The following is a 25,633-nucleotide window of genomic DNA, read 5'->3' on the forward strand; positions in this document are numbered from 1 at the left end:
AGACCCACAGGTCAGAGTTGAACCCGGGCCCACTGCGTTAAGGAGTAAACCTCTATATGGACGCCCGCTCTACCAACTGAGCTATCTAGGCGCCCAACCAACTGTAGTCAAAACTTTGTGTTGTGTTTTGATTTTACTGGAAAATAGTCCACACAGATCCAAATCAAAAGGGCCTTTTCACACTTAGTCCGTTTAAGCCCTCAAGAAGAGCTCAGACCTATTAGTCAACATTTTTTGTGCATATGTGATAACTCCAAAGGGACTCAAACCCATCTGGAACGAAGTACGGCCCCTTCCCTATAGAACTGTTACAGTATCGCTCATGGTATGGCTTCCAACTACTATTTCACATGTCCCTCAGCAGGGGGCAGCATAATTGCATGAAAAGAACAAAGGCCTTGAACTTGAGTGCTCCTCAGACTACAGGGATCCTGCAGCGTGCAGCAACGGACTCAATCTAGAGGTTTGGTGAATCAGCTGGGACTGGAGGTCATCTAGGAGCCCAGGCCACATGTGAACTCTTGGGCCAAATGGACACACCAGCTGATGTGAAAACACAGGGGAAAATAGCTTTCTTTCACACAGTCTGGGACCAAATAAATTGAGCATATTTTGTTCTGAATGTCGGGTTGAAATGTTTGCACTTAAAGCATTTATGCTATTAAATAAGTGGTTCCCAAAGTGGTGTTTGGGGTCCTTGAGGGGGTTTCAGGGGGTCCCCAATTCCATCCATAAGTAACATGATAGATAGATGGATCGATAGATATTTATTGTCCCATGAGGTAGATTTGTTTTCACAGTCTGTTTCATGCACATGACAATATACACGGACAAATACATCAACAGATAACAAAAAGACAGTATACATACATAAAAACAACCACGTTAACAACAACGACAGTGGATCTAAACTAAGTCAGCGAGATAGTTTGCTCATCAGCTGTAGGCCCCAGGTTGGCTCAGTGGGTAGAGCAGGCGCATATATACATAGGTTTATGCCTCGACGCAGAGGTCCGGGGTTCGAGTCCAACCTGTGACGATTTCCTGCATTTCTTCCCATTCTCACCTAGCTGTCCTGTCCATTAAAGGCGGAAAAGCCCCCCCCCCCAAAAAAAAGATGTGGGCCCCTGGAACAAAATCTTACCAAATGGGGTCCCTGGTCTAATTTGTGTCAGTTACAATTGAAATAATCAGCCCCTTCTAAGTTTTGAGTGACAGCATGAGCCACCAATCAGAAAACAGTATGAAAACAAACGTAAAGGTGAGAGAGAGAGAGCAACACATGTCAAAGCGCTGCAGGCTACCTGTTTGTCTCCACGGTCTGCAGTGAGAAGTCACTTCACCTCAGCGTGGCAGTCAGTCAGCGCACGGTGACCAAAAAAACAAGTGCGGGAAACTCATCGAAACCTCCTAAAAAACAACGCAGGGATGCCAGAGCGACTGCGCCGACTAGTCGCCTGTTTGAGCGGAGTAAAGTCACATTAAGTAGGCTAGTATAGCCACACAGCTGAGCTGCGTGACAGAAGGGAACCAAGTGGTGAAGTTTAGTTTGAATGGGTTTGAACGTGCGCTCTGGATGGGATGCACGGTGAGCTTCATCTGCTGTGAAAAGGACTTTCTGCAAATGCCCGTTCACCAACATGAGGAGGAGAAGAAGAAAGAGAGCCTGAAAAAGGTAAGAACTACTGGCACAACTAACTCAGGAAAGGTGGCAAGTGCGTGCAGACCATAGACTGTATATTAACAGTCTATGGTGCAGACACGTCAAAACACGAGCTGACATTAGAGTTCGTGCTGACGGGGCTGCGTGTATGTTCAGGTTGTTTTCGCGGCTTTTTGACATGTTTATTTGCATGTAAATGAATGCTTTATAACCCAACTGACTATCTTTATGTCGGACTTGGATTCAGATAAGTACTTTCGACCTTTGGTTCCACTTGACTTGACAAACTAAACATAAAGAGTGAACAGTGAGTCCTCATAAAGCACATAAAGACTATCAGCATCAATAATACGCATGTTTCAGCTAGCTTACAAACCAGAGTATAGCCAGTGGTGGAAGATGTATTCAGGTCCTTTACTTAAGTAAAATTAAAAGTACTAATACCACACTGTAGAAATACTCTCTTACAAATAACAGTCCTGCCTTTAAAATGTTAAGTAAAAGTAGGTAAGTATCCAGGAAAAAGTAGAATTACTCAATGAGAAACATCATATTTTAGAAACTGGAAACGATCAAAACAAGAAACAGTTTCAGCTGTGGCCTATCATCGTTGCGCAGTTTAATTTAATTTATAATAAGACATTGAATTATATGAACTTCATGTGTTTTGTGTGCAAAAAGCTTAACTTGTAAAGTAACTAGTGACCCTAACTAAAGCTGTCAGATGAATGTAGTGGAGTAAAAAAGTAGAATATTTCCCTCTGAAATGTAGTGGAGTGGAAGTAGAAAGTGGCATGAAAAGAAATGACTAGTCAAGTACAAGGCTACCTCAAATTTGTACTTAAGTACAGTAGGCTACTGGAGTAAATGTACTTAGTTACATCCCACCACTGGTATAGCCAGGGGGTTGTTACATAAGTAACAAACAGCTTGTTGAACCATCAATCCAGGTATAGTATTGTGTGTTTAGTGCCTGCTTTGACATTAGGCATTCACACTGCTTCTGAGAGTGAATGAGGTAAACCATTCACTACAAGGACCGCCAAGTTCAGTCATGCTTGCACTGCAAGACCCAACTTACAGGGATCATTAGTAGTGCCCAGTGATGGAATGTAACTAAGTACATTTACATTAACTTACTTAAACTTTAAGTAAACTTTACTTAAGTCTTACTTTAGTCTTTTCTTTTCATGCCACTTTCTTGCTATATTTCAGAGAGAAATATTTGCTTTTTACTCTACATTAATCTGACAGCTTACTTTACAATTGAAGCCGCCATCTTATCACAGAGAAATCAACAGAAAAAGAATGCCATGTGGGCTCATTATGTCACAATGCCAAATTGTGGCTGGAATGAGCCTCCGGCAGTGACAGACTAGCCATCTGAAATTTGGGCAAATGCCAGAAGAGGCCGCTGATAACAACAATAATTTTGTCTTTGGTTAATTTTGATAAGTTCCTTTTATGCATGCAGCCACAAATATTCAAGATTGGCCCAAGTGTACTGCATCGAGCTGCGTGGAAAGATTCACTAGGAAGCCAGAGTTACTAATTTTCAAGATAGGTTATTGATACACAAGAGGTCAGTAATTAAGTTAAATTGTTGTCGGCATATGTCACCATATACCAATTTTGGAGGTCACAGTCATTTCACCTGCCTTTGCAGTTGAGTTTAGCGGAGAAAAGGTGACAGAGCACCGCAAGGTTACGCTTGTTTCAGTGGCCGTAGCAGTTGAGTTTAGCTGACTACAGGTGACTGTCTTGCGACGACAACAGTTAAGTTTAGGAACCAAAAAGACCAGTTAAAAAAGATTGTGGTTTGGGTTTAAACAGCGGCTCCCTTAAGTAGTACTCCTGGGACACGAACACCCGTTTCCTGGGTGAAAGTCTTGTGTTTTCCCCTTTAGTTCTTTCGGGACACGAACGCTCCCCCTGTGTGTGTCACATCAATGATGCCCTTATACATCCATGGTGAAAAGGCATATATTGTATTGAAAAATCAATGTCAGGATTTTATTAATTGGTATCAGATCACTCAAACAAAATCGATTTTAATTGGAGAATCAATTATTTTAACCCAGCCCTGATATGAAATGAACTGACAGTGTAACCAAAAGGTTGTGTAGTAGTAATATTTAAACACTAGGGTTTTCCAACGTTTTCTGTGTGACATACCCCTGCAGCCGCCCATCTTGTTCCAAATGTGCTCATTTGGACTGATTTTAAACTGTAAGTTTTTTAAGACTAATAACCACATAACAAGTGGAGACACTGTGACCCTGGACCTGTCCTGATGTTTTAGCTTGGTCTTTTTATCAGAAGGTTCGGCCAAGTTTAAATGTGTACTAACCAAAATTTGGGTTGGTAGTTAGAAGCTGGATGTTGCAACTATTTCTGAACTGACAACTGACTGAGGTCGTGGGATGTATATTCTGTGCAGTGTGCCTAATGTAGCTGGTAGTTTATTGGCTATTGTGACAATAAATATCCTGTAATTAAAATATCTGGTTTGGCTGTTTATTTGTATCCTAAATACAAATATGTGGCTGTATTCCTTTATCCTTTTTCATCCAACCTATTTTTCTTATCTGAGTTTTCCACAATCTTTACCAATACCAATAGCATCTGTATACCTGAGGTACAAGTACCCCTGGTTGGGGATCACTGGCCTAGATTTCCACCACAGCACAGACATATACTGTATATTAACCGGGATAATTCCCGTGCTGCTGGGAAGTAACACTAGAGAGGTACTTCCAGACTTCTCGGATGACTTTTCCCAGATATGTTGAGTTGTCCGGTGGCACAGACAAACAGCTGGCACAGAGGCGTGTAGGGCTGTGGGCGCATGGAGAGCTGTGGGAAATGAATGCAGTGACTCCATCCTGCAGAGCTGTGGTTGAAGTAATGAAGTGTTGCAAATAGTCACTCAAGTGAAGTTGCCAAGTGTCAGTCATGCTGAGTATAAACAATCACTTATGATTTAAAAGTAGGATTTCAGAAGAGGCTTGTACTGTACATGTGGAGCTGTTCTGTATGACCTGGCTGAAGAAGATTTAGGTAGTTGTCAGAATCTGAATCACTCTCAAACTACTATAATGGTTCCCTGATTTATCTTGAAGGCACAGTAGAATGCTTCTGAATGTCTGTGCTTATTTACAGTACCTTACCAAATGCTGTGCTCACCTTAGCATTGTTTTTGCATACCATTTGCTCTTTTTTTCATGCTGATGTTTGTGTCGGAGGTGTGCTCAGATCCCTGTGGTAATTGCTCCTTGTACTGTGTATGTGCGATGCTTGTGGTTAGTGTCCCAGAAGAAGAAGCTGTGCTCAGGAAGACCTGTGGAGCAGAACTTTGAAGAGCGATAACAATCGGCCAGAAAGTAAAACCCTCATGTAAAACCAAAGTACACAGCAGAGACTTTGAACCAGATGAGGGGTCTTTAAAAGGCTTCAGGAAGAATGTGCGCTGCATGTTTTGCATCTAGAAGTGGTTGTATAATGGCAGTACATAGGCTGACAGACAGGACATACTCTACTGTTACTGCAAAGACACATTTGCAAGAATGGCATTAAATGATGCATTATACTATTGGGTTGGCACAGCTTGCAAACCAGGTCAGGCACACCTTGGAGAATACCATCCTTTACAGAAATATAACCAATGGAATTTGCATTCGTATTTTAATCAAATAAAATGTAGAATTTAATATTGTGGGTCAAATGTTCTGATTGGGTTCATAATCTAATTTAAACCTCCATTTATGTTTTTTTTTTTTTTTAATACAAAGAAACTGGAAATTAGTTTTAGCCACTATGCTCAGTTCATTGCTTTGGCTTTTTTTGTATGATTGAATCCCAAAAGCTTGCAGTAACCACCCCATATAAACACTTGAACAGCCACTCCCAGCACATTAGATCAGAATAGCTGGCAGTGTTTCCAGTAGGGCTGAACGATTAATTGCATTTGCGATAATATCGCGATATGTTAAAACGCGATTTCCTAATCGCAAAGGCTGCGATTTGGTCACATGACTCGCCAGAGCAATCAGTCTGCACTCCGCAGAGAAAGCATCAACTAGCACGCTAACGCTACGCCGTACCTTGAGCTGATTTCTGTCATTCAAACAACTCTGAGTTGTAGTTAAAAACGTTTACAGCCATTTTAATAAAATTAAGGGTTTTATTCGGGCTTGAGTCTATACATGCAGTTAATGGATACAGGCACACAGAACTCAAGGCTCAGTTGGCAACGATTAGCTCTGATTAGCGGTTAGCTCCGGTTAGCGGTTAGCTCCGTTATAAAGATATGGAGTGGAAGAGCTGCCACTGAGAGTGTTAACAAGCAGACTGATAAATGACGTTCGGGGAGCTTTCACAGCAGCGTGGCCGCGGTGTTTCAACAGTTTTATTAATACAGTTAATCCCACGGCAAGAACACCAGCAACTAGCTAACGTAACAATAGCCTCTCTGAGCAAGTGCACACGGCAGCACGCAACTTCACGAGGGGGAGGGGCTGGAGGCAGCTCCTCTCTGTGCACTGTAAAAAATGACACTGTTGTGTGTGTGTGTGTGTGTGTGTGTGTGTGTGTGTGTGTGTATATAGATATATACTATATTTTTACTTATTTAACTGTCTAGTGTGTAATTGTGTGTTCATACTATACATTATTATATTATTATTCTTTGTTGAATAATACAGAAGACAAAGAGCTTAAAAAAATAATCGAATATCGAATCGCAATATTTGGGAAAAAAATCGCAATTAGATTATTTTCAAAAATCGTTCAGCGCTAGTTTACAGTGTCAAAGGATGAGTAGCCAATGTAAAAAAAGAGGAGCTGGTGAAGAGCAAAACACAATCTAAAGACCTGTTCAGATTGAATTCACTGTGAATTTTCACCTTATTTTATTTGCCCATATTGTGTCAGCTGACTCTAAGCTCTAAGCTTTAGCTTTATGGAAATTATGCGCAATGACATGAATATTCAAATGAGCGTATTATGTCATCTGCCGACTTTTAGCGATTTTTGGAGCTAGTGCTAGCTACAATTAATTGGAATGACATTAACGTTAGGGAGCTAACTTAACGCTACGTTTACACTTTACAAAAAACTCATCACAGGCATTCTTTTTTGAGCAAATGAATGCATATTTACATTAGAACTGGCATGTGTTGGTGTGCCTTTATGTAAACTACTATGTAAAGTGGTATAAGTAGACATAAATGGTCGGTGTTATTTAATGATTTTTTTATGTTTAAATAAAAGATGCACACACAAGAAGTACAATTAAGCTTAATGTTACACATGCACATCATGGTAACTACAACCATTTTAAAGAGATATTAAATCCAATCTGGGACAGATACCTGTTTGCCAGCCCTCAATGGGTTTCAAGTAACGGGCAGCCCAAACTCTCACCATAAGTAACACCGCCGACTATCCCTCCTCAAGAAACTAATCCTCTTTTCAGTTTGATGCCTGTCAAGTCCAGCTCTCTGGCCCCGTTTCTGAATTCCCACCAAAGTGTCAGACGGCAGGCTGGGGCTTTCCTGGGATGTGAAGATTTTCGATAAAGGTATGTGGTGAACTGAAAGTTACCTGCCGCCCCATATTGCATTCCAGCGGATGCTTTCGCTGTGGGGAAACAGTGTGTCCTCTGTGCTGTGTCTCTGGGGAGGCCTATCATTTCACTCCTACCTGCCGGCACTGACCCGCACATGGGCCGCAGAACAACACCCTCTCTGTGTGTTCCTCTGTGGAAAAGTGCCCAGTGTGTGCTTGACCCGGGACAGGGTTGGGATGCCTCAGCAAGGTTAACCCCCTGTCATTTTACCTTTTAATGCCCATGCAAACAGGAATTTAACCTCTTGCCCATATTTCTGCATTTTATTTCAGAGTAGGAAGCTTCTCTAAATAGGACTATTGTAGGGCTTTGCAATTAATCGCGATTATGGTTTTGGCTCCTTTTGTCTTGTGTTCTGAACGGGAAACGTATCAAGGGAAATGTCCCAGTTAAAGGTGATTTCACTGTTGATTTGTTTCACTATTTTTTTACGTTCAATACTTAACATCAACCTCTTTCCAAAAGTCAATGAGTAATCTGGTTTTCAGTCACGTGTGACTCCAGTATTGACCAAAATAATTGTGATTATGATTTTTTCCATAATTGAGCAGCCCTAACATATTCTTCACATGACAGTCTGGGCAGTAAATAGCTACACTGGATATATTTTATTTTTTTCCAAGATTATTTTTTGGCATTTTAGGCCTTTATTTGATAGGACAGCTTAGACATGAAAGGGGCGAGAGAGGGGGAATGACGTGCAGCAAAGGGCCGCAGGTCGGAATTGAACCTGCAGCCGCTGTGGCGAGGACTGAGCCACAGCAGCACGCTCTACCAGTTGAGCTACCCAGGCGCCCTGCTTCACTGGATTTTATCGTGACGGTGATATGTAGAGGATTCAGATAATAAGGGAAGATATCAAAGGCATCTGTTTGTGAGTGAAGTTATTGTCTGTCTTGTTGTGGTAACCCTCTCCCACGTGCCACTCCCAGCTGGTTAAACCAGCTCTGAGCAGCAAATAGCTTTATGATTTAGCACACTTTGAAATGCTTTTCTGTAGTCTGCATCCTTCCCAGAAACCTCCCAGTAATTGGATGATGTGATCCAGTTACTTAATGAGAAACTTGTGCATTCACAAGAGTTGACAAAAAAACCGATGATCAGAGCAGTTTTTAATCCACGTATCAACCCTACATGCATTCATGATTATGTACAGTATGTATGAATATATTTCAGTGAAAGAGCAGATGTAAAAGAACACAACCATGCTAATAGAAAGAGTTATGGCCATTAAGCTTACAATGATAAAACAAGAATTATGCATTAGAAGACTTATTTTTTAAGATGAATAAAATACCGTTCAAAGTGAATTCAAACTGAGATATTTCAGTTTGTTTTAGTCTCAGTTTTCAGTTTGGAGCCCATGTTGACCTGAGCTCCACAGAATGACCTAAACATTCCAACAATCAAGTATGACAATCTCAAATGTATTGTTAATATACATCAGTTAAATTGTGTAAATGTGGTGTGAGATGTTCAGTGCATTAAGGTTGTCAAAAGTAGCGATGCTTTGATACTTTTTTCGATACCACGTTTCAAACGATAACCACTGTTTTAAAACGATGTGATCTGTGTTTATAATACATTCAATAGTATCGAAAGTACAGAAACTATAAAAAAATCTAAAATCACTTTTTCAGTCAAACAATCACATTATTATAAATGTGTTGGTATGTGTTCAGTGTCTTTTTCTTTAGCAGCACTGTGTGCAGGTTGTTAATAAAAAAAGAAAGAAAAAATGTATCCTATTTTGTATGCCTTGGATCTTTTTGCCGGGGTATTGAAAGTGGTATTGGGTATAGCTTTTTTATACTAGCATTGTATATTGGCAACCTTACACTGCATAGATTGTTCCGTACAACTTCAGAGTATTCAAAAATCGAAATGCTGTCAAGGAATGTAGATGCATGTGTTAAATTGTACAACTTGAGAAGAAATCCTTCAGCTTGAGCCAGCAGCTAGCATGGAATCGCTGATAATTTGAGCCTTTTTATCCATTTTGGAAGTCAACGCCTTTACTTTCAAAGCCTCTTTGTGAAAGCATGTGTGAATCCGATGAGCGGATGTTTCTTTTCCAAACAGCCTTTCAAGACATTACTGATTCTGTGATGCGTAATGTTGGCCACAAAGCCCTAGGAACAAGAAGATAATGGGGTACAAAAGGCGTTCATTGAGCTCCTTTAAAGTGTCTTTAATTCACTTGGCAATGCACAGTGGATAGAGTAACAGTCAGAATGATAGATTAAGGCATAGGGCAACTGTACCCCCCCCCCCCCGAGAGTCACGGTTGCATGCTCCTTTTCTTGGAATGTAAAGCAGAGGCCTAACTTCCACCTCTGCCTCAGACCTTGTGGCATCCGTGCAACATAATACACTCAGTTTAGCCCTATACCATGCAGCCTCTATGGCTTTGTGCACCCGTGAATGTGGCCTTTATGCTGCAGTTTTGTTGATATTTCTCTATGTATGTGTGGGGGACGGGGGGGGGGATTTTCTTGTCTTCTCCCCTAATACTTGGCAAAGCGATGTGGCATTTGCTCTTGGCAACGTCGACAATCCCACAAAGTCTCACTCTGGGGGCCTTTGTAGCCATTCACAACACTTCCGAGTGATGGACAGGGAGCTCGGCTCTCCCAGGTCGCATCCCTTTCGCCTCAAAATGCGTCTTTGTGGCTCTTCTCTTTTCCCTGGGTCTTTTTCACCGAGGTCGGATGCCACGGGGCTCCAAGGGTAATTACTGTGACAGTGGAGCAGAAGTTAGGCAGGGCTACCCAGGTCGCCCAATCATGTTTTCATCATTGGGAGAATGTTTTTCTTTGGGGACGTAATAAATCCCCCCTTTGACATGCTGCATTTACTCTGAATACACACAGGAAGAAAAACTCTGTTTTTTTTCCCTCTCTCTCTATTTTGCACCAATGCTTGTAACAAGCCGAGGCAGATCATTGTTGCTAGTTCGCCCTCACTGGTTTTTTTAAAGGATAGGTTTACACACTTAGACATTCCTCCGTGGAGGAATTTCATAGGTATTTGCACTGGAATGTTGTTTCTCACTGGAAAGGGAGGGGAAACGTAATAAGTAGGGCTGCAACTAACGATTAATCTGCTAATTTTCTCGATTTATCGATTAGTTGTTTGGTCTATAAAATGTCAAGAAAATGGTTCGAATGTTCGATTAGTGTTTCCCAAAGTCCTCAAATGTCTTGTTTTGTCCACTACTCAAAGATATTCACTTTACCGTCACAGAGGAGAGAAGAAACTAAATTAGAAAATATTCCCATTTAAGAAGCTGCAATCAGATACTTTATACTAGGGCTGGGCACCGAACGTCCATACTTTTATGGCACAGAAAAAAATACCCGGATCCTATGAGTATTGAAAAATGATTTATCTTTCGGTGCCAAATTTCGGTTTCCAAAATTTCGGTTTCCAAAAGCATCTGAGCACATAAGCGCAAGCTTATCTGTCCTCTCTGCATATTGACAGAGAGCGGAGCTCCGACCGACACACACACACACACACACACACACACACACACACACACACACACGCACGCGCAGAGGTGCGGACGGAGCAAACTACATCGGCTCTGCAGTTTTGTTGAAGTCACAGTGAGTCACGGCAATGCCGATAAAGTGGTTTCAAGTGTGCTTACAGTTTTTCAAAACTTCACGCAGCCAGCGTTTGCTGCGATATGATATTAATGGCGAGCCGAAAGCAGTCGCGTGCTGTTGTTTTACACTTCCTCTCAGACAAGTCAAGTCAAGTCATCTTTATTTGTCAATTTCTTCACATATACTATGCAGAGGAATTGAAAGATAAGACAAGACATTCCTACCACAAGAGGAAAATAAAGTGCTCAACAGATAGGGACATTTTTCCTAACACTAAAACAAAAACAATAAAACAATAAACGGCAACTATATCACAAGACAAGATCACAAGACAAAAACACAAGAATGTCACGAGCAGCAAACATTGTTATATGATGTGGTCTGGTAGTGCAGAAAGGTGTGCAAAAATGTAACAGTGCAACAGCAGCAACTTCAGAGTCCAGAGTTTTGTGCAAAAAGATGCAAGCAGGCACAACAGTGGTTTCTGTGCCCTGATGACTGACTGACAGGCTGAGGTTGTAAGACAAGGCAACTTTACTTCTACAGCACCTTTCAGCAACAAGGCAATTCAATGCCATTCCTTTGCACTTCAGTTAGTTCTTCATTAGTTCAATGTTGACAACAGGGCAGTTTATTGTTAAAGGTTTGTGTCATTATGCAGTTTGCACTAAAACGTCTTTGTTGTTTACATTCCTTTGCATTTTAGTTAGTTCAATATTAGCCTGTACACAATGTCATTTGTTTATTTATTTATTATTTATAATATGTTCATGTTGTGGCAAAAAGGTTTCTCTTTTTTTGTTAATTTTTAATGTTCAGATTGATACCAATCCTGAGTATCTGACTGGTGCACCCCTATCCAATAGCACAACCAGTTGTATTAATGTTACTCTGAGTGAGCAGTGTTACCAGAATGTTTTTATTTTGATAACTGTTTTGATTCACAATTAAGGTGGAAAATAAAAGCTTTGTGTTTAATGTATTTTTGTTGATGATGAAATGGATTTTAAAACATATGGTATCGAAAAAAGTATCGTTAAGGAACCGGCATCGAAACTGAGGTATCGAAATTGGCACGGGATCGAAAGATTTTGAACGATGCCCAGCCCTACTTTATACTCAAACCGATTAATCAGTTATCAAAACAGATGGCGATTAATTTAATAGTTGACAACTAATTGATTTAGAGCTGCAAAGATTAATTAATTTGAGTCATTTTTTTATGGAAAATAGTAAATATTCTCTGATTCCAGCTTCTTAAATGATCCATCTTGGACTGTGGGAAACACTGATCAACATTTTTCACCATTTACTGACATTTTATAGACCAAACAAATAATCGATTAATCAGGAAAATAATCAACAGATTATTTGACAATGAAAATAATCGTTAGTTGCAGCCCTAAATCGACTAATCTTTGCAGCTCTAGTAATGAACTGTCACTCACTGTCACAGGCAACGCTGTGAAGAAAAGAAAGGGTTCACTGGCTTGGATAAGACTAATCTTTGGACATTGACCAATGCATTGTGAACATATTAATACACATCTTTTATTAGTGTTTTTGGAGAAACATAACTCTTTATACCTATGTTATTTTTCTGTCTCCAGTGCACTAAAGATAACACAGGGGGACACAACAGTTGATTGTCCTGTAGAGAAAGTTTGTCATGCCGTTATTAATAGTAGAACAGTGAGTAGAAACTCAATAGCCCTCCATAAAAAAAAAACACGGCACATGTTCCCCGGTCCCGTCCTGATCCCTGTTAATGAGAGCGGGTGTGTCCCGTCCTATGCACCAGGCAAAGGAATCTTTAATTAAATCACACTCTCTGACCCGATGCTGCACATGTGTTGCACGCGCCTGAAATCCTTCACAAGCATCACCGGCGTGCCACACATTTCTATCATATACACAGGCTGGGAGTTTATTTATGGTAGCCTGTACCCCCATGGAAATATACTGATTCTATTTTATTCTCACATGTATATAAGGCGAGAAAGTGATATGTCACATTAGATGACAGGAATTTGTCTACAGATTTAGTTAAATCTTTTTATACTTATGGGGATCCCTGCAGTATATCTGGATGTATTAGTCCATTAGGCAATGCTATAAATCTATGGGCAGGGCTGCTTTATAAATGGCATTGGGTTTTTACTATCAGTGTGAGGATTTTAATGTTATCCTAATCAGTGTGTAGTAAACATCTCTATGGATGAGCATTTTTTTTTTAACTCTCTAATCTATACCACATGGTTTTAAGGTACAACATTACATCCCTGTACTGTACTACTTTAACTTTTATTTAAATGCTTAGATATAGGCAAAGAGATGCTTCCTTTAAGCAATTTCAAGAAAAGTGATGGGGCATGAAATCCAAACTTCTTATTCTGTGTAAGAAATGCAGTCTAAGGTTTAGCTCAAGCTAATATGAGGCTTCAGAGGTCTGTGATAGAAAAATCAAGTGGGTAACTTTGTAAGATAATATTAGCTTTGGTTTATCGGTGTTTTAAGCCCCCAACGTCTCCTTCCAGGCAGCGCTGCCTGGAAGGCACTAGGATTAGGCAATGGTTATGGTTATGGTTAGGGTTAAGGTTAGGGTTACGGTTAGGGTTAGGTGCCTTGAAGTCAATGGTCACCATCGAGCTCAGCTTTGGGTGAATATATATAATAATATAATATATAGTAAAATGCATTTAACTTTCGACTTTTCTCCTGTAGCCCCTCCCTCAAGAGGCTTTGCCTTTTGCCAGGCCCACATTGTAAATTGTTCTTAATGACTTGCCTGGTTAAATAAAGAATAAAAATTGGGTATCGCAATAGGGTATCGAGCATAAAAGCCTTTCGTCAGTTACTTAGGTTCTACATGGAATTTCCCAGACTGCAAGAACAGCATATTGGATTACCTAAATTGAGGGGTTTTACCCTTTTAAGCCCACTCCATTTTCTTAACATTACAGTTGTCATAGAAGTTATGAGAACATAATCTGCTACTTCTTTACCTTCTGCGTGCCTGTCTGCCTTGGCAAGCCTTCATGGCATGACTCTGAAAATAGCCTGAATACCTCGGCATCATGGTATTGTGTTGTCAACGGCTGTTTAGAACTGTGTAGCAGTTGTAACTCCGGTTTGAGGCTAATATTTCCTTGGATATGTAAGTTATATAGCTACTTCTTGACAAAACAGGATAGCTTAGATGCATTGATTCATAGTGACAAGTTACTGTAGTGACACAGGGCACGTATCATTGTTGCAAAGTGGCAGCCGTGACACCAACTTGACCTGTATTGTGCACATTTGTACACAGTCACATTTTGAAGGGAAATGTTTATCATGAAATGTGTGCAGATTATTAAGTCTAATGCATCCTGTAGAAAACACACATTACATTACATATTATTACACATTAAGACATGCAGCTCTTTATTTAGATTAAACATTTGTATTTTAAATTATATTTAATCCCAGTATTGATGAAATAGAAATACATACTCCGAATGTTTCCCTGCTATACTTTATCTGTCCTGAAAGGTTGGGCTCCCCTGTCAGAGATAACTGTAATGGATTTAACAGTCCATTGTTAGATAAAGTGCCTTTAAACATGATGAAAGCGAGACAACCACTTTAATAGCTGCTTTATCAGTTAGCAGCTCCCTCCACTGCAACACTGTTACTTATCACTTCACTGGATAACATTCCTTCTCTGCACTTTCACATTTGTGGCATGTTCCTGGGATCTCTTTGTCATTTTGTGCGATTGTCTTGTGTCTAATATTACCGCTAAACTCGACTGTAGCCAATCCTTTAACACCTGTCATTTGCATGCTTATGTTTAGACTGAGATTACTATTCCCAGGAGACCGTATAGTTGCCAAACTGAGGGCCGGGGCACTCATTCACACTTCCCAAAAAGAATGTAAGCTGTCAAAGAAAAAAATTGAATAGTTTTGAATATTTGTTAATTTCAGGAAAGAGGTGTGTGTGTGTGTGTGTGTGTGTGTGTGTGTGTGTGTGTGTGTGTGTGTGTGTGTGTGTGTGTGTGTGTGTGTGTGTGTGTGTGTGTGTGTGTGTGTGTGCGTGTGTGTGTGCGTGTGCGTGAGTGCATGTGTGCGTGCGTGCATGGGGAGAATGTGGTAGAGCGGGTGAAAGAGTGATGGGGATTAGCTCCGGAGTACCAGCTGTGGAGACGGAGAAACAAATTATCTCCCCTGTGCTTTCTGACCACGGACGGAAAGCTGTAGCAGGAAAAGTTAACCCTCTCCTTCGATTTTATGTTGTTCATTGAAATGAGTAGGAGGAAATACGGCGCTACCAAGTCCACAGCCAAGCGGACCAATCACAGTTGTTGTGCTCTGCTTCCCCATGACACAAAGTTACATTTCTGGGAAGGTGCACATCAGGCTACGGCGTAGGGTTCGAATCTATGTGTACCTACGCATGTATCTACGACATAGATTCAACACAGTACCATAAACCAGTCGGGGTGGGAATCACCAGAGGCCTCACAATACGATTTCATCACGATATTTATGTTACGATACAATATTATTGCGATTTTAAACATATTGCAATATTCTGCGATATATTGCAATTTATTACCTTTTTTCCAACTTAAAATTATGTCCCCAAATGGAAACTTTGTCACCATCTGTTTTTATCTAAAACGATAAATATCTCTGTTTGTTCATCTCACTTCAATTTTATTGCTGCAAAATGGGATTTTCAAGCAGACAAACTGACCAACACATGTATAATAATAGATCGATACTTGGCGTCTGTGTGTCGATACAGTATTGCCACGGAAAATATCGCGATACTATGCTGTATCGATTTTTTTCTTCCCCCACCCCTATAAATCAGACTCTACAGTCTGCATTCAGTTCATTAATGACTATGGACCCTTTAAAGCTTATACCAAAGATGGGTCTAACAGCATTTTCAAGTATTTTTTAAAATTGAAATAGTTGTTGAAGCCTTCTCGGGGGTGAGACACTAGAGGTCTTCATGAAACAGACCCGATCTCAGTCAGACCTGCTCTAAAGATCTCACTTAAAAGAAAATCACAAAAAAGGTCAAATTAAATCAAATTAACACAGTATTTGTTCAAATGAATTTGATTCCAACCATTGAAGCCAGCCGTATCCTAAAATTTCGTTGTAGAATTGACGTTGTCCCGCTAGTTTCTGATGCCTTCGCTGCCTCACTTCATTGACAAGCTAACGTTCATTTTACAACGTTCGCAAACAGCTTGAACTCTATCCATGAATTTTCCATTTCTGGTGGTCTGTTGCTTGAAATTTTAAATTTCACCAGAAGAGTTCAGATCAATAAAAAAATAAAAAGTGACAGCTATAGTCCAAGGATAATTACACCAATGTGGCAAAATACTAGTAATAGTCTTATTTGTAGTAATACAAAAGACCTACTTATTGTTTCCTACTTATTGTTTTAAAAATGATCTTTATGTTGAGGATTAGTCCCAGAACAGTCAATCCCACTTGATGTATCACCTATCACATCTAGCAATACTCTAAGCACCATAGATCACTGGTTGTTTCATTAAAGTCTGCTCAAATCTGTAACTCTGCAAAAATCAAACACACCAAGATGACGGAAACTTGTTTGCTTCACATTCTCTCAGAGACTGGCCAAACATTAGCATTTCCACGACTCTTTTATCTGCTGGGGGAAACCATGTGACACTGTTTGCTTGGCGTCTGGGTTGGTCTGTGCCATTTTGACTGGGGACAAGCAGACATGAAAGAAGAAGACAACCAAAAAACAGTGAACACATTCCTTCTTTCTTTTAAACTGTGACTTGTAGCCAAAACAATGGCAGAGTGCTGTATTTTATCTGAAGATGGCTGTCTAAAATGCACCAGGCCCTTCAAAGTAGTTCATGACTACTGACAGATTAGCATTTTGTGCTTTTTAACCAGCAGATGGGGACATTGCCATTGACCTTTCCTACTTTTTAAACTGTGATTTACATGCATAACCCCCCCCCCCCATGCCCATGGACTTAAATGGCAATATTATTGCTATGTTATGTGTGTTATGGGTTAAAATGTATGCTGGGGTTCGTGTCTTTGTTTTATTATATGGGTGTTGCAGTAGTCCTCTATCCCTCTGTACCATTATTACCAAGACATATTACCAATGGCAATGTAAGCACACCATAAAACAATCCAGCAACTGTCATTACGTTTTAAATGCTGCTAAACTGCCATTGGTGCACAGAAATATGTGACATCACCTTTTTTTCAACTGATCCCCACTACTGTCAAATCAGTAAAAAGAGCATAGTCCGGAGAAATAACCAAAACTCTCCCAACTTTGGACCATTAGGGCTGTAAAAATGAACTCTATAATAACGACTCAACTCAAATTCCTTTTAACGATACACATTTTGGACACACGATTAACGCACACGGGTTCTGAGATTTGGGCCTTGGGCCGCTCCGTAGTTTGTGAAATCAGGAAGCGATGCAGCAGTAACGCTGTGGATGGCTAGCAGAAACAACCCTCCTTGAGCAGAAATGGATAAAGAAAAGGGTCTTTTGAATGGCAAGTTAAGTTTCAAAGCCCTTCCAGATGGTTCTCTCCACAAGACAAATGATTTGCATTTACTGTCGATGAGTTACCACTGGAGTACGTTGAGTGTCAAATACCACTTAAATATTAAAAACATGAAAAATATCCCTTTTTAAAGTACATTTGTAACAGATTTTAAAAAAAAGTGCTAGTAATTTGCGAATAATCGTGAGTTAACTATAGACAATCATGCGATTAATAGCGATTTTAAATATTTTAATCGATTGACAGCCCTAGTAAAAAGCTCATTTTCAAGGTCTTTAACAACGCTTTTTTCTAGAGACTATTACAGCTATAGAATGGCAATTTTTTTTTAGCCATTCAAAGTGACTGGCACAAGTAGGAAGGACAGCCAGTATTAAGATGTAACTGTTAGAGTGAAAGCACTGGAGCTTTTTTTGTAAGTGTATGTAAAACATGACACAAAATGACAGAAAAAGTGACATGAGTCTTGTTTATCTTCTAATCCATTCCGAGGCTGTGACAAATGTCTCATGTAGCTCCTAAAAAGAAAATGTTAGCAAGTTATAAAATGTACTGAAAGAGAAGCCCCTTTTCTACCAAAGCACTGAATGATTCCAATGTAAACACTAGTAAAAGCTCCCATGCCGAGGGGATGGCTGTGTAATGTCCCATCGCTCTCCTGCAACAAGGTCCGTTGCTGAGAAGTTAATTCAATTAAAGCAGACAAAAGGCCACTGGCACCAATAAAGTTTGGGTGAAATGTGAAGCCATGCGATGGACACACACACAGTCTTGTGGCCAGTCAAGCGTGATTTACATTTGCATAATGGCCGGCTACAGTGCAGGCTCACCATCGCCATGGGTTACAGTTGGCGCTGTGAAGAAATTCAGCTCCGTGTTAAGTGGGTGTATGTTGTCTGAAGCTGACAGGTGGGGTGTCCTCACTACCACCATCACACACAGACAAATACATATACACACTCTTGTTTTACTATACTTGTAAAGACCCTGTTTGTTTCCTTACACCTATAAACTAAAGCTGCAAAGATGAATCGATTAGTTGGCAACTATTAAATTAATCGCCGACTATTTTGATAATCGATTAATCAGTTTGAGTAAAACTTCTCTGATTGCATAGACTGGGTAAACTCAGTCCGATCTGCCGGCGATTTGATTTCGCCCTGCAGCTCAGGCTGGAACCCTGTACATTCAGGTTTTCGCCTGGCGTGCTATTGGCGGGTTTAACACGATGACGATAGAGAAGCGACCAAGCAGCTTTTTGTTTACATTCAACATGGCGGCCACCGAAGCGCAGCAACCATGGCAGCAACCCGTTGATGCCGCTGTCGCTGGTCTGGTCTGATTGGTTGAAAGACTATCCAATTGCGTGCAGAGTCATTTGAACTATGCCCGTTGATCACGCCTCTTGTGCAGAGAAAATACAGAGCAGACTCCCCAGACTAATGTTCAATCTTAAAAGATTGAGCTTGGTCTGGTGATAGCCAGACTACTGATTGCAGCTTCTTAAATGTGAATACTCTGGTCTCTTTTCTCCTTTGTGACAGTAAACTTTGGGAAACACTGACCGACATGTTTCACCATTTTCTGACATTTTATAGATCAAACAACTAATTTGATTGTTTGAGAAAATAATCAACGGATTAATCGACAATGAAAATAATAGTTAGTTGCAGCACTACTATAAACCCTTACCGTGGGTAGCTCCTAAAGAGGTTAGCGTAGATGCTGCAATAGCATCAGTTGTATCAGAACTGGAGAGTATTTATTTATTGAAAGAAGAGCAAAGAACGCCACTGAAGGCTTTTCTCGATAGAAAAGATGTTTTTGCTCTTCTCCCGACTGGCTTCAGCAAGAGTTTGATAGACGGATGGTTCGTGCAATCACCTGCCAAGCATTACCACAACAACAACAGCTTCCATGATGGCTTCTCGGATGCTTCTGTGTAACAAACCACCTGGTGTGTTAGGTTACCCGGATGCCTCCTAGAAATCCTCACTATAGAGGTTTTTGTTCAACTGGGAGTCGACCTCGGGGAAGATGCAGGAGGCCTGCAGATGTCATGTGACCTGGGAGCTCCTACAGGATTCTACAGGAGGCGTGTAGGATGTGCCAGGGGAGACACTATCTGGGCTACTTTGTTTAATTTGCTGCCAATGATGCTCAAACCTGGATTAGTGTCAAAAAGCAATTGGATGCATGGAGCTTCCTACTCCCTCAAAAATGAGCACCGCTGAGTAAAAAAAACAACAAAAAGTTGATGAACTGAGCTTTCACACAGTTCTTAAATTTTTTTTTGCACTCACTCATGTCACTGTCTTTATAAATCACTCCCCCAGGATTTTAAAGACGTACCCCATTAATCATTAGGGATTATAGTTTTGCCTATCAACCTTGATAATCTGCCAGCATCATTCCACATACGACTTACGTATGATACAAATGACTATACGATTTCTTGCACATGTGGAATGTATGTATAGACTTCATGCGCTGCCAAAGGATGTTCTATGCTGCTAGTAATGCTGCTATGTTTCTTGGAAATCCTCTAAGACATGATTGAACACACCCTGTGTGCAGTAAAATAAAGTGTTGAGGGATTTAGGTGAGAACATTGGTCAATTGCCTGTGTGGAGAAGCGTCCCACAGCGTTGATTTAAGGCACCATTGCCATGTTTACAGCCTGGCCGGTGGCTTTAGCCATGTTTGATTTCCCCCTCTAAAAGGAAGCCATATAGCTTGATCTTTCTTAAAATAATCCTGACCTGGTGATTGTGGAGAAAAGAGACCAGCAGGGGGCAGTCAGTGTTGTGATTTTTAATTGGTGCAGTAAGCCTGAAACTGTTATCTGCGCTAAAGAAACGACTTGCTGTAATGTGATGTTCATATGGATTAATCACAAATGACAAGTGTGAGGTCATGCAACAGGCGCTTCCAATTTAAACCAATGCCTTTGCCTTATCCCCAGCACACATGACAGAGAGGAGTACTCACACAACACACAGACATTTCAGACACTCCTTTGGCAGCAGCCTTCACCGAGGCCTCACTCATGGCTTAGCACTGTGGGGAGCGATAACAATCAGCCAGAAAGTAAAACCCCCCCAGGTTAAAACCTAAGCACACAACGCACACTTTGATCCAGCTGAGGGCGGTTTGGAAGGGCTTTAGGAAGATGAAGCCTATATGGTTTGGGCTCAGGGCTTCACAGTGTTTACAATACAGACACAGTTAGGATCCCTCTATCTACACACACACACACACACACACACACACACACACACACACACACACATATATATACACACACACACACACACACACACACACATATACACACACACACACACACACACACACACACACACACACACATGCATGGGCAATAACACAGTTAACTATGGGATTCTTTTATCTGTTTCTAGTTGTTTAATGACATTATGCAGATATTAAGTTTATGTAAAGCACTCAGTACATAAACAGCAACGTTAGAACTTGAAACTCTGCTCCAAATTAGATTATGCATGATTCTAAATGGTTTCACTGTGACCAGACATGACTCATGGATTTTTTGTGATTAAGTAATGATGAACATGTGGTAGGATTGAGTTCAGCCACTTGGATCAGTGTAGTTTTAATGTGTGTGTATGTATGTGTGTAGGATTGAGCATAGAGAACCTATTCCAACTTGGAATTGTTTTCAGAAATTACGATTCCAATGGAATCGTTTGGAATCGTTTCAAATCTGATCATCAGTTCCAAATTTAACACACGCAAGTTTTGGTTTCCATACAGTAAGCCGTGCTCTTAAGTGTGGATTTATTTTACATTGAAAAAGCCCAGTAAAACTGTAAATCACCATTGAATAAAAATACATTTTCCTCTTATCTGAGAAATTAGCATGTGACTTGTTCTAACTCCACCGAGAACCAAGAATCGGAATCGAGAATCGATTGTGTGTGTGTGTGTGTGTGTGTGTGTGTGTGTGTGTGTGTTTTGCTAATATGCCTTCCTCTGAGGCGAGTAGGCTGCCACTGTGTCTCCAGCAAAGTAAACATTGCCTCTTTCTTCCATACCTTGTAAAAGTCGTGTTGAGAGGAGAAGAGTGGACGGGAAGAATGTTGCTGTCCAATGCTACTCCTGTTACCCAGCATGCTCGCTCCCTCAGTCCCCTCCTCGCTCATGGGCGAGTGGCAATGAATCTGTCAGGTCTGAGGTGGCTGCCATTAGGGGTCTGTTAAAAAAAGTTACTGTTACTTAGTTAGGAGACCCGTTGCAAAGGAACGACCCCTTCACCTCAGCTGCCAGCACCTCCAGTGTATTGATTCCCTTTCCTGGAACGGTTCTCTACCTCTTGTAGTAGGGGAAATGCAAAAGGTAAACGCAGTACTTCTATGGAGCTAAAAGAGTCTCAATAAAGATAAATGCACACACTACATTCACATATGCACACACAGGATTCATACATGCACACACATGATTCATAAATACACACACAGGATACACAAATGCGCACAAAATTCACAAATACACACACAAAATTTAAAAAGCACAGAAGATTCACAAATGCATACAAAATTCAGAAATGCACACAAAATTCAGAAATGCAAACAACATTTACAAATGCACACAAGATTCAGAAATGCACAGGACAAGATTCAGAAATGTATTTCTGATGCACACACAAATATATCTTGATTTACAAACTGCTTGCGGTCTGTGAACTTCACTGCATTTGTGTGTGAATTTTGAGACTGCCCTGACTTGGCTCGACACACAAATGCCTTTTTTTAAACAGGGAATGATCTACAACCAATCAGATATCTCCCTTGTTTTAGCCAATCACAAGAACGCACCCCACGTGGGGGATTGTTTACTTATAAGCCAATCACATGAATGCGTTCACACAGCGCTATATGAATGTGGTGTAGGAGTCATGAGGGGCTTTCCGACCGGAGGGATTTTTGCAGTTCTTAGAACTAAACGTTCCTAGAAATACTTTGTCGTCGTGTTCGACAGGAAAAATTTGGGGATTTTTAAGTTCCTCTGGCCTCAGTAGCGTACTTTTTTAGCTCCTACTTCAGAGCAAGGTCTTTTCCCTTTTCCTAGGTGTACTTGATTGGTCGAACTTATAAGTCACGCCAACTGCCAACTCGGAACTTGCAGACGGAGCAACAACCAACAACGGGACATTTTTAACAATTTTCACCATCTTATTCATCATTAAATTCAGTTCTGACAACATTTTAGGCGAGAAATCACCTATGTAGAGGTCAAATATGGGCCGTTTTACGAAAATTGATGGCTAATTGCAAATTTTCTCTGCTTTTCTTGCCGCTTTCTCGTCAGACTGTGTGGAGCTCCTAAAGTTGAGCAAAACACTACTAGAATGGATGACTCCACCCACATTCATATAGCGCTGTGTGAACGCGTTCATGTGATTGGCTTATAAGTAAACAATCCCCCACGTGGGGTGCGTTCTTGTGATTGGCTAAAACAAGGGAGATATCTGATTGGTTGTAGATCATTCCCTGTTTAAAAAAAGGCATTTGTGAATCTTCTGTGCTTTTTAAATTTTGTGTGTGTGTATTTGTGAATTTTGTGCGCATTTGTGTATCCTGTGTGTGTATTTATGAATCGTGTGTGCATGTATGAATCCTGTGTGTGCATATGTGAATGTAGTGTGTGCATTTATCTTTATTGAGACTCTTTTAGCTCCATATACTTCGCCAGTTCATTCTAGGCCTGTAACAATTATTACATAATTGTTTAATTGTCAATTTTGTTTTCACGTAATCAAGGTTTCTTTGTTTAACTGCAATTAATTGCTAACATTAGCTAAGGTCTTAAGGCGTATGACAGGTAATTGTTGATTTTGTTTAGATATGCAAAATTGTAATTATGTAAGTGCTTATCGGTTGGACTTTATATTTTTATTTCAAATGTTAGTTGTTAGCACTTGACCCTACGTTAGAATTGTTTTTTGAAGAGGCAGGGTTTACTTTATAGGCTGTATATATTTGTGTTATGACATTACCTGGGTCACATAACTGTGATAAATAACCAAAACATGTATTCTGGAATTCATTCAAAACTTTAATTTGTGTGAAAAAGTGATAAATAAATAAATATTTTTTAAAGTGGACTGAAAGAGACAATTATATTGTCAATCGCTATTATTTCCGAGACAATTAATTGCACAGCAACATTTTGAATTGTTACAGCTCTAGTTCATTCATTTTACTTTAAATTAGGGCTGCACGATATGAGGAAGATATCTAATTGTGATTATTTTGACTGATATTGCGATTGCGATATGATTCACGATATTGGAGGGAATGATCATTTTGTATCATTATTCTCATTTTCATGTCATTCAAGAAATGAAGATGATTGCAGTGTGATTTTTGTGAGGATCTGTACCAAACTTCTTTAGTCTGTAGGATAGGATTTGTAAGCCGGGATGTCTCTGCAGCAACACAATATTTCATTCAGAATGGTTTGACACATATTTTGTCTTTAAAAAAAGTATTGTGCCCCTCCCTGCGATTTGAATATTGCGCTAGTCCATATTGCGATTTCGATAAAATTGCGATTAAGCCCAGCCCTATTTTAAATGCAGATAAACTTAAAGGTGCTCTAAGCGATGTTGGGTGACGTTACTTCTCATTGATGTTCAAAGTATTGTCAAACAAAACGGAGGCTAGCTCGCCCCTCTCTCCTCCTCATCCCGTCCCCTCCCCCTCCCTTCCGTGCTTCCGCGCACTAACCCCCCAACCCCCACCCCCAAATCCTTCTTGTCGGTTATTGGCTGACTGTTTGTTATGTTTGATGGTGCAGGTTGGCCCAGTTTGTTTTTGTTGCCGTTTGTGGAGCCTGGGCTGTCTACAGAGACCACGTTTTTTTTACAGTGTGTTCAGGGGACAGGCAGCTAGCGGATAGTGAGGAGATGTTTGCTGTATGTGACAAAAAATGTTGTAGCCTAAAAAACTTGTCACAGCACCTTTAAGTACAATACATCAAATTAGTACTTGCAGTGTGAAACAGGTCAACTGTAGTGACAAACCTACAAAGAATTACAGTATTTTATCTTTAAATGAAAAAAACACTTTAAAATGTCTTGAAATGTTACATAGTCAGGGTCAGGGTCATTCTGAACATAACATTACATATTATAAATTAGTTTTTTCAAGGTGTGAGAAAATGGATGTGTGGTGTGTGACAAGTGGCGATTGAGTCTCACGGTCAATGTGTGAGAGTTGGCAGCCCTGTGTTGTGTTATCTTTTACATCCCTTAAGCGCATTTCAAAATGCTAACGAGAATGTTTAATGATCTGATAATTCTTGCACTAAAACATTCGGATGCTCTTTTTTGTTGGGCTCTATATAGAAGAATGTGAATATTGAATATTGGAGCTACAGGGATTCTTTTAGCTAACATGTTAGCCATAACAACTTCATGTCAGGCTGTGTGATCTTCAGCTTGTTGTTGCGTTCTTCTGCCCACTTGCAAAAAATGAATTAGGGCAGCCTCAAATGAAGTAAATTGAAGTTGAACCTCAGAAACTTTATTTGTAATCATTGCTTTACAGGTTTGATATTAGGAAATAGGGATAGACCGATGATCGGCCCGTTTGTTTGCAGATTATCTGTATCGGCGTTTTATTTGCCTGATAACCGATAAAGTTAATGAATTAAAAAGTGTGCTACTTTTGCTCGGCTACAGCTCTGTGTGTGTCCCTCTGCTCCGGTTTCACTCACCACTGAGTCTGACTTAAAGTGCCCATATTATGAAAAAATCACTTTTTTGGGATTTGGGGTGTTATTTTGTGTCTCTGGTGCTTCCACACGCATACAAACTTTGAAAAAAAAAAACAACATCCATGCTGTTTTGATTGCGATACGGGTTTCTGAATGTGTCCTGCCTTCAGTCTCCGGGTGAGCTGGTCAAAATCTGCACGGCTTTCTACGTCACTAGCCGAGACGAGGGACCAAGGGGGCTAACCATTAGCATGCTAGCGCTAGCATGCTAGCTCGTTCTCAATGGCAAAACACTGCTACAACACACACAAACTCACCCTAATCTACAAAATAAATTGTATAGAACTACTTACATGTCCCTGTTCTGCAGGTATTCCACACAAAGTT

General features: G+C 40.4%; 1 protein-coding gene across 2 annotated transcripts in view; it reads left to right on the forward strand.

The window, feature by feature from the left end:
- The first annotated feature begins 1,344 nt into the window (after positions 1–1,344).
- Positions 1,345–25,633, forward strand: part of tns1b (tensin 1b) — a 237,720-nt gene continuing 213,431 nt past the window's right edge. For both annotated transcript variants that reach the window (XM_036004705.1, XM_036004706.1), the window contains exon 1: positions 1,345–1,675. In XM_036004705.1, the coding sequence (XP_035860598.1) occupies positions 1,577–1,675 (99 nt within the window). In that variant the 5' untranslated portion in view covers positions 1,345–1,576. The remainder of the gene's footprint in view (positions 1,676–25,633) is intronic.

The sequence above is a fragment of the Sander lucioperca genome, chromosome 8, assembly GCF_008315115.2.
Source record: "Sander lucioperca isolate FBNREF2018 chromosome 8, SLUC_FBN_1.2, whole genome shotgun sequence".
NCBI classification, from domain to species: Eukaryota; Metazoa; Chordata; class Actinopteri; order Perciformes; family Percidae; genus Sander; species Sander lucioperca.